Source organism: Triticum urartu, chromosome 7A, assembly GCF_056163025.1.
Source record: "Triticum urartu cultivar PI428250 chromosome 7A, HENAU_Tu73, whole genome shotgun sequence".
NCBI classification, from domain to species: Eukaryota; Viridiplantae; Streptophyta; class Magnoliopsida; order Poales; family Poaceae; genus Triticum; species Triticum urartu.
Window position 1 is genome coordinate 369,147,555 of NC_141879.1, and position 18,766 is coordinate 369,166,320.

At 46.2% G+C, this 18,766-nt stretch overlaps 1 protein-coding gene across 1 annotated transcript; it reads left to right on the forward strand.

Annotated features, from left to right (window-relative positions):
• The first annotated feature begins 6,240 nt into the window (after positions 1–6,240).
• LOC147959628 (uncharacterized) lies at positions 6,241–7,038 on the forward strand. The gene has a single exon (XM_087532786.1). It carries the CDS (start codon positions 6,241–6,243, stop codon positions 7,036–7,038), a length of 798 nt encoding a protein of 265 aa, XP_087388912.1.
• The last annotated feature ends 11,728 nt before the right edge of the window (positions 7,039–18,766 follow it).

The window sequence follows — 18,766 nt, forward strand, 5'->3', positions numbered from 1 at the left end:
TCCCTAAACTAAAATTGAATATTCCACCATTTGAGGGTAGATGTGTTCCTGATATATATCTTACTTGGGAGTTAGAAACTGAACAACGATTTACATGTTTACAATATCCCGAGGAGAGACGTGTTCCTGCTGCTGTTTGTGCATTCACTAGTTTTGCATGTGTTTGGTGGTCTAAGCATTGTAGATTATATCCCATTCCTGCTACTTGGGCTGCTTTGAAAACTGCTATGCGTACTCGTTGGGTTCCACCATATTATCAACGTGAATTACTTCAAAAATTGCAGCGCTTAAGACAGGAAAAAAAATCTGTAGAAGAATATTATCAGGAATTACAAACTGGCATGATTAGATGTGGTATTGTTGAGGAGAATGAAGCTATGCTTGCACGTTTTATGGGTGGATTAAATAGAGAGATTCAGACGATTCTAGAGTATAAGGAGTATACTAATATCACTCGTTTATTCCATCTTGCTTGTAAAGCTGAACGTGAAGTGCAGGATCGACAGGCATTGACGCAGACTAACTTTTCTGCAGGTCGACCTTCATCATGGACACCACGTGCATCATCTACTTCCACACGTTCTGCTACACCGGCGCCTCCGTCGGCTGCCACCTCCAACCGTGATACAATAAAGCAGGCACAATCACCACTATCTGCCAAGAGCACACCTTCTGGGCCTGCAAAGAGCTCTTCTTCATCCATGGCATCAACAGGGCAAACACATGATATTATTTGTCGACGTTGCAAGGGTGGAGGTCATTATGCGAGAGAATGCCCATCTAAGCGTGTGATGATTGTTACTGAGGATGGTGGGTATGAGTCCGCTAGTGACTATGATGAGGAGACTTTGGCTCTTATTACACGTGACGAACACGGTGGAGACGATTCTGATCATGAGACGCAATACATGGCTCCTGAAGATGCTGACAGGTATGAATGTTTAGTTGCTCAACGTGTTTTGAGTGTGCAGGTTACACCAGCTGAGCAAAATCAGAGGCATAATTTGTTCCATACAAAGGGAGTTGTGAAGGAACGTTCTGTTCACGTGATCATAGATGGAGGGAGCTGCAATAACTTGGCTAGCATGGAGATGGTGGAGAAGCTATCTCTCACCACAAGACCACATCCACATCCTTACTACATCCAATGGTTCAACAACAGCGGCAAGGTTAAGGTAACACGTACTGTTCGTGTGCATTTTAGTATCTCTACATATGCTGATTATGTTGATTGTGATGTGGTACCTATGCAAGCATGTTCCTTATTACTTGGTAGACCATGGCAATTTGATAAAAATTCTGTACACCATGGTAGAAACAATCAGTATACTCTTGTTCATAACGATAAAAATATTACTTTGCTTCCTATGACTCCTGATTCCATTTTGAAAGATGATATTAATAGAGCTAATAAAGCAAAACAGGAGACAAATAAGAGTGAAAATCAGATTGTGGCAAAAGAATTTGAGCACCAAATGAAGCCTAATAATAAACCATCTACTGTTGTTTCTGAAATTAAATTGAAAAGTGCATGTTTACTTGCCACCAAATCTGATATTGATGAGCTAGATTTCAGCAAATCTGTTTGCTATGCTTTTGTGTGCAAAGAGGCATTATTTTCATTCGAGGACGTGCCTTCCTCTTTGCCCCCTGCTGTCACTAACATTTTGTAGGAGTTCGCTGACGTCTTTCCACAAGACGTGCCACCGGGATTACCACCTATTCGAGGGATTGAGCATCAAATTGACTTAATTCCCGGTGCTTCGCTACCCAACCGTGCACCATACCGTACCAATCCAGAGGAGACGAAGGAGATTATGCGTCAAGTACAAGAACTGCTCGACAAAGGTTATATACGCGAATCCCTTAGTCCTTGTGCTGTTCCTATCATTTTAGTGCCGAAAAAGGATGGTACGTCGCGTATGTGCGTTGATTGTAGAGGTATTAATAATATTACTATTTGTTATCGTCATCCTATTCCTAGGCTAGATGATATGCTTGATGAATTGAGTGGCTCTACAATATTCTCCAAAGTTGATTTGCGTAGTGGATACCATCAAATTCGTATGAAATTGGGTGATGAATGGAAAACAGCATTTAAAACTAAGTTTGGATTATATGAGTGGTTAGGCATGCCTTTTGGGTTAACTAATGCACCTAGTACTTTCATGAGGTTAATGAACGAAGTTTTACGTGCTTTCATTGGACGATTTGTGGTAGTTTACTTTGATGACATATTGATTTATAGCAAATCTTTGGAGGAACATTTGGAACATTTACGTGTTGTTTTTATTGCTCTACGTGATGCACGTTTGTTTGGAAACCTTGGAAAGTGCACCTTTTGCACCGACCGAGTATCTTTTCTTGGCTATGTTGTTACTCCATAGGGAATTGAAGTTGATAAAGCCAAGATTGAAGCTATTGAGAGTTGGCCGCAGCCCAAAACGGTCACACAAGTGAGGAGTTTCCTTGGCCTCGCTGGTTTCTATAGGCGTTTTGTGAGAGATTTCAGCACCATTGCTGCACCTCTCAACGAGCTTACAAAGAAGGATGTGCCTTTTGTTTGGGGTACCGCACAGGAAGAAGCCTTCACGGTTTTGAAAGATAAGTTGACACATGCTCCTTTACTCCAACTTCCTAATTTCAATAAGACTTTTGAGCTTGAATGTGATGCTAGTGGAATTGGATTAGGAGGTGTGTTATTACAAGATGGAAAACCTGTTGCATACTTTTCTGAAAAATTGAGTGGGCCTAGTCTGAACTATTCTACTTATGATAAAGAATTATATGCTCTTGTTGGGACCTTAGAAACATGGCAACATTATTTATGGCCCAAGGAATTTGTTATACATTCTGATCATGAATCTTTGAAACACATTAAAAGTCAAGCAAAACTGAACCGTAGACATGCTAAATGGGTTGAATTCATTGAGACTTTCCCTTATGTCATTAAACACAAGAAGGGTAAAGAAAATGTTATTGTTGATGCCTTGTCTCGTCGTTATACTATGCTTTCACAACTTGACTTTAAAATATTTGGTTTGGAGACCATCAAAGATCAATATGTTCATGATGCTGAATTTAAAGATGTATTGCAGAATTGTAAGGAAGGGAGAACTTGGAACAAGTTCGTTCTTAACTATGGATTTGTGTTTCGTGCTAACAAGCTATGCATTCCAGCTAGCTCCGTTCGTCTTTTGTTGTTGCAGGAGGCGCATGGAGGAGGATTAATGGGACACTTTGGCGTCAAGAAGACGGAGGATATACTTGCTACACATTTCTTTTGGCCAAAGATGAGACGGGATGTTGAGCGTTTTGTTGCTCGCTACACTACATGTCAAAGAGCTAAGTCACGACTCAATCCTCATGGTTTATATATGCCTTTGCCAGTACCTAGTGTTCCTTGGGAGGATATATCTATGGACTTTGTTTTAGGTTTACCTCGAACAAAGAAGGGGAGGGATAGCATATTTGTTGTCGTGGATAGGTTCTCGAAAATGGCACACTTTATACCATGTCATAAAAGCGATGATGCTGTTAATGTTGCTGATTTGTTCTTTCGTGAAATTATTCGCTTACATGGTGTGCCAAATACTATTGTTTCAGATCGTGATACTAAATTTCTTAGCCACTTTTGGAGATGTTTATGGGCTAAGTTGGGGACTAAGCTGCTTTTTAGTACTACTTGTCACCCCCAAACTGAAGGACAAACTGAAGTAGTCAATAGAACATTGTCTACTATGCTTAGGGCTGTTTTGAAGAATAACAAGAAAATGTGGGAAGAATGCTTGCCTCATATTGAATTTGCTTATAATCGCTCATTGCATTCTACTACTAAGATGTGCCCTTTTGAAATTGTGTATGGTTTCCTACCTCGTGCACCTATTGATTTGTTGCCTCTTCCATCTTCAGAGAGGGTTAATTTTGATGCTAAAGAACGTTCTGAATTGATTTTTAAAATGCATGAGTTAACTAAGGAAAACATTGAGCGTATGAATGCTAAATATAAACTTGCTGGAGATAAGGGTAGAAAACATGTTGTGTTTGCGCCTGGAGATCTTGTTTGGTTACATTTGCGTAAAGATAGATTTCCTAATCTGCGCAAATCAAAGCTAATGCCACGTGATGATGGTCCTTTTAAGGTGTTAGAGAAAATAAATGATAATGCATATAAACTTGAGCTACCTGTAGATTTTGGGGTTAGTCCCACTTTTAACATTGCAGATTTGAAGCCTTATTTGGGTGAGGAAGATGCGCTTCCGTCGAGGACGACTTCATTTCAAGAAGGGGAGGATGATGAGGATATCAATACCATTGTTACACCCACAGCCCCTACTGTTACATATACTGGACCAATTATTAGAGCCCGCGCACGCCAATTAAATTACCAGGTACTTTCGTTTCTTGGTAATGATTCTAATGTTCATGAGATTATGATGCTGCCTAAATTGGATACATTTGTTTTGCTTACAAATGAAGGGCCTAGCTTGGAGAAGGATGAACATTGGAGCAAGAACACGCATGGAGTTGATGGCATGCGCAAGGGGATCAAGAACGGAGTTACAAGTGATGATTTCAGGACTTTGAAGCCGCCATAAGGAGTGCATGAAGCCTTGGACGAAATATACAAGATGCCACTTCATAATATTCGTCCATAGGCTATTCTAGGTGCTGCGTCACCTTATTAATGGGCCAGGCCCATGTAATTTCGAAATACTTAAGTATAGGCTATTTTTAGAGTCCGTATGTGTGGGGAAACAAGAGTTAGGGTTGGCTTCGGACCCCACCCTCAAGGGCCACGAAATTCCCCCCTCTTCCTCCATATATACAGCCCTTAGGGCGTCGTTTAGACTTTGGGTTTTGTTTAGATTAAAAGTTCGCCATAGCTGCAACTTCGCGTACTTCGTTTGTGTCCAACGACCAGACCAAGACGTCACAGAACCCCACCTTGATCAATAAAGCTTTCATCTTATATTCGCAATATCCCGATTGCAATCTCAGTTTCTTGCTTGTTCTTCGTTTGCTCGCAAGAAACAGACCCTCGTGGTCAGGTTGATCGTGCTCCGGCGTGGTCAATAACCCTCGGAAGTTGGTTTAGCGATTGCTAAGGCGCGACGTCTCGCACGTTCGTAGTCGGATCGTCAAGGTCGACTCCCACAGAAAACGATAGCCACCATCTCATCGAAACATCGGGACACCTTAGCCTCTATCAGCGGCTCCGATTGGGCGCCCTTCCTCTGCTAACCGATGCTGGGCCCCCTGACATGCCGGACGCACCATCTCCCACGCTGGATGCTTGCCCATCCGACCTTGTGCAGACCCCTGGGTCCCAGGTGTCTCGGGACACGCGTGATTCAAACCGGCCAACCAGCGTCGTGCCTTCCTCTCCAAGTCCCACTGGGCCATCCCAGGCGATCCAGATCAGCCAACCAGGAGTCGACACCCCCCCTCCTCGTGTCGATTGCCCTGCACCGTGCCTTCCATTGGGAGACACGGAGGGCCCACCCGGGTCGCCCCGCCTGCCTTGGTGGCATCCCGAGGACTGCCTGTTGATGCGACTGACGCGGGAGAATCCTTTGCAGCCAATCCTGTGCCTCCTCCCCCTGTCCCCACACAGCCCGAATCCCGAGCCTGCTGTGGAGGCCCAACCCCGCTTGGCCGCTGCCTCCCATGACGTGCCCGTCCACGCGTTGGCGCCGAATCGCTTGGACCGTGCCGATCCCGTGCTTATGGCGGGCCCATCCTACTCGGACATTGTGCTACATGTTGCACCCGCTGGTTCTACAGATGACAGGTCGGCCCCATCGCCCATGCAGCCCGCGGACATCCCCGTGCCCGACGTGCCTCTCTCCTCCTTCGTTGATGCCATCTCTGCCAGGGCGTCCTCACTGCTTCCTGCGCCAAAGCCTCGGCGGCTTAGGAAGGAGCTGTCGGCCAACTTTACTCCTCGCCGTAGTTTCCGTATCGTGCGTGCGGACCAGGGACTCAACTCCGAAATGAAAGCCAAAAGAGTGTTGCTTCGCCGTCTCGGCCTCATCTCAAGTGACGATGCGCCAATCTCCGACGAGGTGCTTGGCAAATACGCTCTGCTCTTCGAGTAGCCGCTGGCTTTAGATGTGTTGCAAGCATTCGCTGATTTCTTCGGGTGGCAACTCCCCACCTCGCTGCCTTCTACCCCGGGGCAGCTCATTGAAGCATAGTTGGCTGCCTTTGCGACATCTCTAACGTGCCCCCCTTCCTATGGATTATAACCTCAAAATAGTTTTTTGGAATGTCCATGGTCTTAACTCCGGCGCTAAACGCACGGCCGTCCGCAGCGTGATCTCTGCTGTCGCGCCTACCATCGTGTGTCTTCAAGAGACAAAGCTCGCTCATGTCTCCGACGCCATTGTCTTGGACATGCTCGGTCCGTCCTTCGAGGACTACTTCTTCCTCCCCGCAGCTGGCACATGCGGTGGCATCCTCCTTGCTTGTCAACGCTCTACCATCACTCTCTCCAATCCCCTCATCAGCGAGCACCACGTTACGGCCTTGGTCTCTTCCCTGGCCGGCGATGGTCATTGGTGGCTCACTGGGGTGTACGGGCCACAAGATGATGACGCCAAACTTGAGTTCCTTGCTGAGTTGCACAACGTGCGTGAATCCCACATCGGTCCATGGCTTATTGGTGGAGATTTTAACATGATCACTTCGGCCTCGGAGAAGAACAACTCGAACATCAACCATCGCACCATGAACAGATTTAGGCGCTTCATCGCCGACGTGGAGCTTCATGATCTCTATATGCACGGCCGACGATATACTTGGTCCAATGAGCGCGACGCCCCGACGCTTGTCCGCAACGACCGCATCCTTTGCACCTCTGGATGGGAGATCGCCCACCCACATTGCCTACTCCATTGCCTCTCCTCCACGGCCTCTGACCACTGCCCACTCTTAGTTGACTACATGGCCCGCTCTCTGGGAGCACGGCGTTTCCACTTCGAGAGATTTTGGTTGAAGTTGGATGGTTTTCACCAAGTGGTCTCTGAGGCCTAGGTCTCTACTCCGCCTGACGCCGATCCCTTCCGACGGATCATGACACGTCTTAAGGCGGCTGCCAGGAAGCTTCAAAGCTGGAGTGTGCGCTCGATCGACCACGTGTCCTTACAGCTTAAGGTGTCCCGCGAGCTCATTGCAAGACTTGACACTGCTCAAGATTGCGGCCGTTATCTCTCCTCGAAACCTGGCTTCGTCAGAAGCTCAAGGCATCCTACCTTGGCCTTGCCTCCCTCGAGCGATCTATCGCGAGGCAACGGGTGCGCCTCTCCTGGCTTCGGAGCGATGACGCGGCGGTCTCCTACCTCAAAGTGCACGCCGCTCATCGCAAGCAAAGAAACCTCATGACGAGTTTGTGTGTCGGCACCCAAACTATCACTGACCATGATGAGATGACCGAGGCCGCCTTTGTCCACTTCTCCGGCGTCCTTGGCAGCACTTCCAATTGCGACATCACGCTTGATCTTCATGCCCTTCGGGTGCCACAGTTTGACCTACTCACGCTTGACGCGCCATTCACCGAAGAGGAGATTTGGAACGCTGTCAAGAGTCTGCCGACTGGGAAGGCGCCTGGCCCCGATGGTTTCACCTCTGAGTTCTTGGTTGCCTGTTGGGACACGATCAAGCTTGACTTTCTCGCGGCATTCGACAAGTTCTATGCGATGAATGGTAGAGGCCTGCAAAAGCTCAATGAGGCCCTTCTTATGCTGCTCCCCAAGTGCAGATGCGCACTCCCTCTTTGACTATAGACCCATCAGTCTAATACACATCTTCGCCAAGCTGGTTGCGAAGCTTCTCTCCCTCCGTCTTGCTCCACGGCTGAACACCATGGTCTCCACCAACCAAAGTGCGTTTATTGCGGGACGGTGTATCCATGACAACTACCTCCTGGTGCAGCAGACGGCTCGCCTCTTGCACAACCTAAAGGCACTGTGCATGCTTCTCAAGTTGGACATTGCTAGAGCATTCGACTGCGTGTCTTGGCCCTTCCTTCTCCAGCTTCTACATCTCCTTGGGTTTGGCCCACGATGGCGCGAGTGGATCTCCATGCTGCTTTCCACGGCCTCCACGAGAGTTCTCATCAACGGCCACCCAGGGCCTCCGATCGACCACGCTCATGGCCTTCGACAAGGCGACCCGGTCTCACCCATGCTCTTCACCCTGGTCATCGACGTGTTGAACTCCATGTTGCTACGTGCGGTCGAGCTAGGCCTCCTTCGTCGCTTGACCACCTGTCATGCGGCTTTGAGCATGTCCCTTTATACTGACGACGTGGTCATCTTCTGCCACCCGGACTCCCACGACCTCGCCATGGTTCACAGGCTCCTTCATGTCTTTGGCCTCGCTTCTGGGATGCAAACCAACTTCGACAAGTGTTCGGCCACTCTATCCAATGCATCGATGACCACATTGCTACGATCGCCGCGGAGATGCAGTGCCCCGTTGCTCACTTCCCCATCACCTACCTCGGGCTGCCCCTCTCAGTCCGCAAGGCCTCTTCGACGAGCTTGCAACCAATCATCGACAAACTTGGACGCAAGCTCTCCACATGGCGGGCATCTATGCTATCCAAGGGAGACCGCCTATCCCTTGTGCGCCATGTCATAAGTGTCATCCCCACGCACTTCCTCGATGCCATTGCCTTCAATAGTGTTGCCATCAAGAAGGTGAACCAGATCATCCAAGGATTTCTTTGGGCAGGATCAAACAAGGCCAGCAGTGGTCAGTGCCTCGTCAACTGGTGGCGTGTATGCCGGCCCATCTCTCTCGGTGGCCTAGGCATCCAATATATTCATCGTACAGACGTCTCTCTCCGTGTTCGTTGGCTATGTCTGCAACGTACCGACGCTTCTCGCCCTTGGAGCTACCTTCACATCCCCCATGACGCGGACGCGAGTGCAATTTTCAGAGCCTCCACAACTTGGCAGCTTGGTGCTGGAGATACATGTAGGTTTTGGACCGACCACTGGATCGTTGGCAGGTCCGTGGCCGAGATCGCCCCACTCGTTCTCGCTCTCGTCCCAAGGCGTCTTCGGAAGGAGCGTTGCGTGCGTGATGGCCTACACCAGCGCTCTTGGGTGCAGGATATCCGAGGCGCGCTTGGGCCGGCGGCCATGGTGCAGTACGTCGAGCTATGGCACCTGGTGCGGCACACTAATCTCTCCAGCGAATCGGACATGCTACGTTGGTGATGGACTTCTTCCGCTACATACACTGCAAGTTCCTGCTACAAGGCTCTATTCATTGGAGCTTGTGAAGACCCTTTCTGGCGGCTCACTTGGCGACCTTGGGCTCCCCTCCGCGTCAAGTTTTTCTTATGGCTGGCCATGCAAGACCGCTAATGGACCACGGAGCGCCTGGCATGCTGCGGACTGCCCCATGATGATGCATGCGCCCTTTGCGATCAAGAGGAGACCATGCACCATCTCCTTGCCGGATGCTCTTTCTCTCGCCAAATTTGGCACGAGATCCTCGGTTGGGCACGTGTGCCCATCGGCCTCCCCGTTCCTAACACGCCATTCCAGCTCTGGTGGAAATCCTCTCTCGACCTCGTGCCTGCTTCCATGCGCAAGGGTCTATCCTCCCTCATCATCCTCTCAGCTTCGTGGATTTGGAAGCACCGCAACGCTTGCATTTTTGACAGAGCGACACCATCAATCACCTTCACCTTCGATACCATCAAGGACGAGGCGCGCCTAAGGGCCAAGGCGGGCGCCACCGGACTACAAAACATTATCCCTGGTGCTTAGTCTCTAGTTTCGGTTGCGGGGCTGAGCACACCCCCATCTGTTGTGCTCCTTCGCTTGTACACCATGCCTAGTGCGCACATGGCCTTGTAAGCATTGTAATCCCATGCTTGTAATCTTCTTCTATCAATACAAAGATATGCATCTTGCGTATTCGCGAAAAAAAACAGCGGCGATCTAACGGCAAGCAACAAAAAAGACCATGTTGACCAAGATCCAACGGCAAGCAACAACAAAAAAGACCAGGTTGACCAGGATCCAATGGACACGAACACTGGAAATCAAGGGAGCATCCTGGAGACGAGTTGGGCATCCTCCTTATTGGTTTAAATTATAAGGCCATGTTTGGATTATCGTATTTTTTTCGAATATGCCCGTAAAAGATACACGCCTCTGCGTGTCTGTATAATTTCTTGCCAGAAATCACTCATCTGGCAAGATACACTTGTAAAATCTATACGGACGTGTTGAATTACACTCGATCCAAGCACGTCCTAAGGCCCCGATTGGATCGTTGTTTTCGAGCCAATTGTGATGCCCCGAGTCCGACGGGCCAGTTTTTTTCCAGTTATTCGCTGGTGTTGCCTTGTCATTCGCTTGCGTAGTGCATCTTACCATGTCATCATGTGCATTGCATCATCATGTTTTCAAAACTTGCATTCATCTGTTTGTCTTCTTCATGGACTCGTTCTTCTTCCTTGCGGGATCTCAGGCAAGATGATCATACCCTCGAAATCACTTCTATCTTTGCTTGCTAGTTGTTCGCTCTATCGCTATGTCGCACTACCTACCATTTATTATATCATGCCTCCCATATTGCCATGTCAAGCCTCTAACCCACCTTTCTAGCAAACCATTGTTTGGCTATGTTACCGCTTTTCCTCAGCCCCTCTTGTAGCGTTGTTAGTTGCAGGTGAAGATGAAGTTTGTTCCATGTTGGAACATGGATATGTTGGGATATCACAATATCTATTATTTTTAATTAATGTATCTATATACTTGCTAAAGGATGGAAGGCTCGGCCTTATGCCTGGTGTTTTGTTCCACTCTTGCCGCCCTAGTTTCCGTCATACCGGTGTTATGTTCCTTGATTTTGCGTTCCTTACACGGTTGGGTGTTATGGGAACCCCTTGATAGTTCGCTTTGAATAAAACTCCTCCAGTAAGGCCCAAGCTTGGTTTTACCATTTGCCTCACCACCACCTATACTTTTCCCTTGGGATTCGCGCTCCCGAGGGTCATCTTTATTTTAACCCCCCCCCTCGGGCCAGTGCTTCTCTAAGTGTTGGTCCGAACTGAGTAGACTGCGGGGCCACCTCGGGGAAACTTGAGGGTTGGCTTTACTCGTAGGATGTCTCATCCGGTGTTGCCCTAAGAACGAGATGTGCAGCTCCTATCGGGATTGTCGGCACATCGGGCGGCTTTGCTGGTCTTGTTTTACCATTGTCGAAATGTCTTGTAACCGGGATGCCGAGACTGATCGGGTCTTCCCGGGAGAAGGAATATCCTTCGTTGACCTTGAGAGCCTGTGATCGACTAAGTTGGGACACCCCTGCAGGGTATAAACTTTCGAGAGCCGTGCCCGCGGTTATGTGGCAGATGGGAATTTGTTAATATCCGGTTGTAGAGAACTTGACACTTAACTTAATTAAAAGGAATCAATTGCGTGTGTAGCCGTGATGATCTCTTTTCGGCGGAGTCCAGGAAGTGAACACGGTCTCGTGTTATGCTTGAACGTAAGTAGCTTCGGGATCACTTCTAGCTTATAGATCGTTGCGTTGCTTCTCTTCTCGCTCTCTTTTGCGTATGGTAGCCACCATATATGCTAGTGCTTGCTGCAGCTCCACCTCACTACCCTTTCCTACCCATAAGCTTAAATAGTCTTGATCTCGCGGGTGTGAGATTGCTGAGTCCTCGTGACTCACGGATACTTTCAAACAGTTGCAGGTGCTGATGATACCAGTACAGGTGACGCAACCAAGCTCAAGTGGGAGCTTGATGAAGATCTTGATCATTGTTTTGTGTCTTTTCCAGTTGATCAGTAGTGGAGCCCAGTTGGGTCGATCGAGGATCTAGCACTTGGGGTTATCTTTCTTTGATTTTGGTTCCATAGTCGGATCTTGATTGTATTCTGGATTATGTATGTTTAACTTTTTATTGGTGTGAAGTGGCAATTGTAAGCCAACTCTTTATCCCTTTCTTATTCAGTACATGGGATTGTGTGAAGATTACCCCACTTGCGATTAATCTACCATGTGGTTATGCCTCTAAGTCGTGCCCCGACACGTGGGAGATATAGCCGCATTGTGGGTGTTACAAGTTGGTATCAGAGCCATCCCCAACTTAGGACCCCCCTGCTTGATCGAATCGCTGACGTTTTTGAGTCTAGAACAAAAAAATTGAGTCTTAGGATTATATATATCGGAGAGTAGGATTCTTTTTACTCCTCAATCCCTTCGTCGCTCTGGTGAGGCCTCCTGACGTAGAAGTTTTGACTCTCCTCTCCTCAAATTTCACGAAATTTTTTTAGGATCACGCGGGTATCTTGGAATCGTTCTGATATTCTTGTGACAAGAACATTGTTCTTGGTGCCTCCTAACATTTAGGGGTTGTGGCAGTGTCCCGGGGAGTTGAGCTCCGAGGTGTTGTCGTCACAATTTTATCGTTGCAGTTCTGGAATACCTGAGTTTTGCTGACATCGAAAATATCTTTTATGCAGCTGTTGGTGAGATAACCTCGACGCCACCCAGTACTGGGGCGGGAGTTTGGGAGTATTGCCATAACTCGTATAACGGATGCTTTTTGAAGGTTGAGGTACACGATTTCCGAAGGTTTCTTGGTTATGTGTTGAAGGATGGATACAGCTGGATGTAGGTATTGTTAGTTTGGGTGAGATATTATGCTTCCACTGTATCCCCAACACCTGATTGCATAACCAGAAAGTTTCGGGAGTTTATTAGTGGGAATTCAAGTAGCTTTTAGGATATCTTTTCAACGGGTGTATGATATGAAATTGGGGTTCGACGTCTAGTGGTCCACCTATCCACGGTTGGTTTTACAGTGGTCTTGTTGTGTCTTAAAGAGTCCTTGGCTATGCTGACTCGGGGACGCTTCGTATGTCATGTGCACTGCCTTGTATATGATGGTGCTATACGATCGAGCCCGTGTGGGCCCCACCACGAAAACTTTAGACGAAATCTCTATCATATGTTTGTTCCGGCTTATTCTGCGAGCCAAATCCTTTGTTTTTGTTTTATTTGTGGTATTCGAGTTGCTTCGATGTCAAGTGTTTCCATACCTTTTATAAACGGTGTTCTCATATTTCTATGGGAATACTAATCCTTCTTGATCATCGAGTTTGTCATCTCAATTTCTTCTCAACCGGTGTGCTCCGCTTCTAGTGGATCCGATCATTTTCAACATCCGCAAGATCAACTCTAGGTTTTCTCGATGGTATCCATTCCATCTGCCCAAGTTGTCTTTGTTTTCCCGCCCACCCACCCCCTTGTTTCTTCAAGGACTCGGATTTCTTAATCAAGTATCCATCTTATGGATGTGAAGCCTCTCCATTCTTTTCCGTCAACGCTCTTATCCGGTGATTCTCACGAAGATACTAAGGAAGCTTCAAGTTCATCATTCTTCATTCTTTTTCTTCTCCGGTGGATTCAAGTCAAGCTTTGTCGATCATATCTTTTCCTCGTTTCAAATTTTTTTCTCATGCCGGTGCACCTCTTAATCATTCACTTCTCGCTATTCTTTGTTCTGGAGTGCTGAAGATATCTCGAAGATTCGTGTTTCCACTCTGCATTCGTTCAACCTATTCCGAGGTTGTTATCTCATTCAAGCCATTTAATTCAACCGGTGCAATCTATCTTTTCAAGCAATCTCTTCAACGGTGTTTCTTTGAGTGGGCCCTAACCCGCGGGTCTTTTCCCAGGATCTTACCCGACTCTTCTTATTTTCCCGGAGTTATTCTCAAATTCTCTCAAAGTTTGACGTAAGAATGAATTGTCATCAGTCATATATCTTTATCTAAGATCTTTCAAACTCTTTTGATTGTTGATTCAACCTTTATATTCTACATTATTTCGGAGTGTCTCAAAAATTCATGGTGGTGTTTCTCTTCGTCATTCTCGGGTTTGTGAAGACTGAAGAAGAGTTTTCCTCCAAATCATATATGTTCTCTTGAAGATTCATGGTTCTAGCTTGATGCCATCCTCTCATAATTGTTTTTGATTGTGAGAATTCTTTTCACCCATCTGAAGCAATTCAGGAGTCTTTTCAGTTTGATTCTCCGAAGGCCATCTTTTCAAACATTACTCATTCTCAGCTTTCAGCTCTCATTCTCCAAATCTTACCGGTGCATCACTCAAGTATTCTCTAGTCAGTTTATGATCTCTTCGTTTCACTTGTACCTAAATTCTCTCAAGTATCTCGTTCATTTTCCAATTCCTCCTGGCGATGTGTTTGTTTTCTTCGCCCGTTCTTTTAAATTCTTACGGTGGTTCGCCCAACATTCCTCTTCTGTCGTTATCATATCAATGCATTCGTGCTTTCCAAATCCTACCGGTGGTTCGTTGAAGACCTTTCTCAAGTTTGCGCTATATATCTCTTAATCCTTTCTACGAGAATAAGTTGTATGCCAAATCTGTTGCTTGTCATCAATTTAAATTGATGAAGGATTCGCATAACATAATTATTATTCTTATTTCCTTGAAGTGTTTAATTTATTCTTTCGGAGTTTGTTCACGATGAGTAAATTATCGGTTCAAGTGCTTCATACTTTCCCGGAGTTCCAAGATTGCTCAATTATATCACCACAAAGATTCATATAAATCATTTCAAGGATTCACCTTGTGTTTTCAACTTCTCTTTCGTTTGATCATTCTTTTATTATCGGAGTTCTTCATGGAGGCTCTATATGGTGGCTCATCAAGGATTCTTTTCATTCTTCAATTGTTCTTCAAGATTTCTCTCGAAGTTAAGTTCCGCCAAGCTATACTCAAAAATAAACATGGTGTTAAACACATGTCTTGTTTTGAGGAGTTCAAGCATTCTTCATCTTGCATTCCGAAGTGCAATTATTTCTCTCTTGTCTTTTGAGGTGATGTTATGTCACTCTTGACAATTTCCCTTTGTGTTTCATGATTTACAAGTTGTTAGGAATGAGATATTTAAATCCATCATTTTCTCTTCGTTCAAGAGATCCTTTCAACCAATCAATCTCTTCATTGGAGTTATCTTGGGTTATATTTCACCTAAAGCTTTCCCTAAGGATTGTTGCTATTTATGGTGCTTATAGATGACCCAAGTTCTTCATTTATCCTCCCAGTGAAATAAGTTTCTCGTCTCCTTATTGATATCAATCCAATCTTGTTTCCATTTGTGGCAGAATTTCACCTCAAGTTTGAGATGTTTTCATAAGCCCACAAGTAGATTATTGTGTTCGTTGTTGATTTTTCGACAACTCGGCTCAAGCCTTCTTTGTAAAGATTTTCTTTCAAATTCATTGGTGGTAGAAGTTACCATTTTCTTCTACTTTCTCTCTTCCCTAATGATCTAGCTTCTATTCTGTCTTCCGAAGTCATTGTGATGTTGCAGTCTTCGACCCATCATCTTTTTTTGTCAAAGATCATGTTCTCTCCTTTTGCTTATCCATTCAATCGGAGTGTCGTGTCCTTCATTCAAGTTCTCTCATCTTATCAAGTTTTACCTCCCTTCTCAACCGGAGTGCTGTCTGAAATCTTTCTTACCCCTTGTGTCGTTCTTTCAATAGTTCCGGAGGCAGTGTCTTGTTGATTTCATCAAGTATCATCCCATCATCTCAAGTTCATGTTCTATTCCTTCCATTTACAGTCGGAGTGCTATCCAAATTATATCATCCTTATTCCTTCTCTATCTTGTTTTAACCGGAGTGTGGTGTCTATCATTCCTCTTCTAACCGGAGTCTCATCCAAGTGCTTTCATTTTGCCAAGTTCATATTCTATGCCTTCCTTTTCCAACCGGAGTGTTGTCGTAATTGATCTTTATCGTTCCTTGTACATCTCGTTTCAACCGGAGTGCTTGTATGTACTTCTTGTCCATTGTACCCCTTTTCTTATGTCTTTCAACCTACAAGGTTCTAGTAAGGTTCCTTGTTCCTCTTTTCTAACGGAGTGTTTTCAACTTTGTTCATCTTCGTTGTATTCTTTCTTTCAATCTGTTCAACCTTGCAAGGTTCTTTGGTTTCACTCATTTGTCAAAAAAGCAACTTAGTTTTACCTCTTCTCTTCCTCTTCCGTTTCCTTGCGGTGCCATCCTAGATCTCGGGACAAGATCCTCTCGTAGTGGTGGACTGTTGTGACGCCCCGAGTCCGATGCACCAGGTGTCTTCCAGTTATTCGTTGTTGTTGCCTTGTCATTCGCTTGCGTGTTGCATCTTGCCATGTCATCATGTGCATTGCATCATCATGTTTTCAAAACTTGCACTCGTCCGTTTGTCTTCTTCATGGACTCGTTCTTCTTCCTTGCGGGATCTCAGGAAAGATGATCATACCCTCGAAATCACTTCTATCTTTGCTTGCTAGTTGTTCGCTCTATCGCTATGTCGCGCTACCTACCACTTGTTATATCATGCCTCCCATATTGCCATGTCAAGCCTCTAACCCACCTTCCTAGCAAACCATTGTTTGGCTATGTTACCCTTTTGCTCAGCCCCTCTTATAGCATTGTTAGTTGCAGGTGAAGATGAAGTTTGTTCCATGTTGGAACATGGATATGTTGGGATATCACAATATCTATTATTTTTAATTAATGTATCTATATACTTGGTAAAGGGTGGAAGGCTCGGCCTTATGCCTGGTGTTTTGTTCCACTCTTGCTGCCCTAGTTTCCGTCATACCGGTGTTATGTTCCTTGATTTTGCGTTCCTTACGCGGTTTGGTGTTATGGGAACCCCTTGACAGTTTGCTTTGAATAAAACTCCTCCAGCAAGGCCCAACCTTGGTTTTACCATTTGCCTCACCACCACCTATACTTTTCCCTTGGGAGTCACGCTCCCGAGGGTCATCTTTATTTTAACCCCCCAGGCCAGTGCTTCTCTAAGTGTTGGTCCGAACTGAGTAGACTGCGGGGCCACCTCGAGGAAACTTGAGGGTTGGTTTTACTCATAGGATGTCTCATCCAGTGTTGCCCTGAGAACCAGATATGTGCAGCTCCTATCGGGATTGTCGGCACATCGGGCGGCTTTGCTAGTCTTGTTTTACCATTGTCGAAATGTCTTGTAACCGGGATTCCGAGACTGATCGGGTCTTCCCGGGAGAAGGAATATCCTTGGTTGACCGTGAGAGCTTGTGATGGGCTAAGTTGGGACATCCCTGTAGGGTATAAACTTTCGAGAGCCGTGCCCGCGGTTATGTGGCAGATGGGAATTTGTTAATATCCGGTTGTAGAGAACTTGACACTTAACTTAATTAAAAGGAATCAACTGCGTGTGTAGCCGTGATGGTCTCTTTTCGGCGGAGTCCGGGAAGTGAACACGGTCTCGTGTTATGCTTGATCGTAAGTAGCTTTAGGATCACTTCTAGCTTCTCGATCGTTGCGTTGCTTCTCTTCTCGCTCTCTTTTGCGTATGTTAGCCACCATATATGCTAGTGCTTGCTGCAGCTCCACCTCACTACCCTTTCCTACCCATAAGCTTAAATAGTCTTGATCTCGCGGGTGTGAGATTGCTGAGTCCTCGTGACTCACGGATACTTTCAAACAGTTGCAGGTGCCGACGATACCAGTACAGGTGACGCAACCAAGCTCAAGTGGGAGCTTGATGAAGATCTTGATCGTTGTTTTGTGTCTTTTCCGATTGATCAATAGTGGAGCCCAGTTGAGACGATCAGGGATCTAGCACTTGGGGTTGTCTTCCTTTTATTTTGGTTCTGTAGTCGAACCTTGATTGTATTCTGGATGATGTATGTTTAACTTGTTATTGGTGTGAAGTGGCGATTGTAAGCTAACTCTTTATCCCTTTCTTATTCAGTACATGGGATTGTGTGAAGATTACCCCACTTGTGACTAATCTATCATGCGGCTATGTCTCTAAGTCGTGCCCCGACACGTGGGAGATGTAGCCGCATTGTGGGTGTTACACAATTACACCCGTAAAATCCACCCCCGTAAAAACAAACCGAGTGGGTTCCGGTTAACGATTGGTTGATCGTTTTGGTCCGTAAATTTTGCACCTGTATTCAAGATTACACCAGGTTTTGGCCGGTATTGGATAAACTTCTCATCACATCTGTTTCCCCCCGTTTTCTGACTCTTTCTCTCACCTAGCCAAGGACGAACCAACCATGGCATGCTGGAGAGAGGAGGTAGTACGCCAAGTCTTTGTTCCCGCTGATGCGGAGGCAATCCTAAAGATTCCCCTCTGTACAAGACAAGTGGACAACTTTTGGGCATGGTCGGGCGATCTGAGGGGACGTTTCTCAGTAAAATCAGCTTACAAATTGATCCATAAGATGAAGATGGGAAGGGAAGACTGGTTGGATGAGGCTGAGGATATGTCCAGCGGAGAATCCAAAGGATGGTCATCTATTTGGGGATTGCAAGTTCCTTCAAAACTGAAAATATTCACATGGAGGCTGGCTCGTCACTCACTTCCTACCAGTGATGTGTTGCATCGTCGAAACATGTCACCATCGCATGTGTGTGCGTTATGTGGAGCAGATGACAACTGGCGCCATTCTCTTATTGACTGTAACTACGCCCGGTGCGTGTGGGCTCTATCAAATGAGGATATGGTGCAGCATATGTGTATGTAGAGAGATGAACATGCAAAGAGATGGCTCTTTCTGATGAGCGAATCGCTTCCTCAAGAGGAATTCACTACCATGATTGTCACACTATGGGCGATTTGGGCAGCGAGGAGAAAGATAATCCATGAAGGAATTTACAAAACTCCATTCGCTACTCATGGTTTCGTCACTAGCTACTTGGCTGATTTGAAG

Bases quoted from the DNA above. Each gene is read 5' to 3' on its own strand.
- LOC147959628 (XM_087532786.1), top strand. From the start codon at position 6,241: ATGGATTATAACCTCAAAATAGTTTTTTGGAATGTCCATGGTCTTAAC.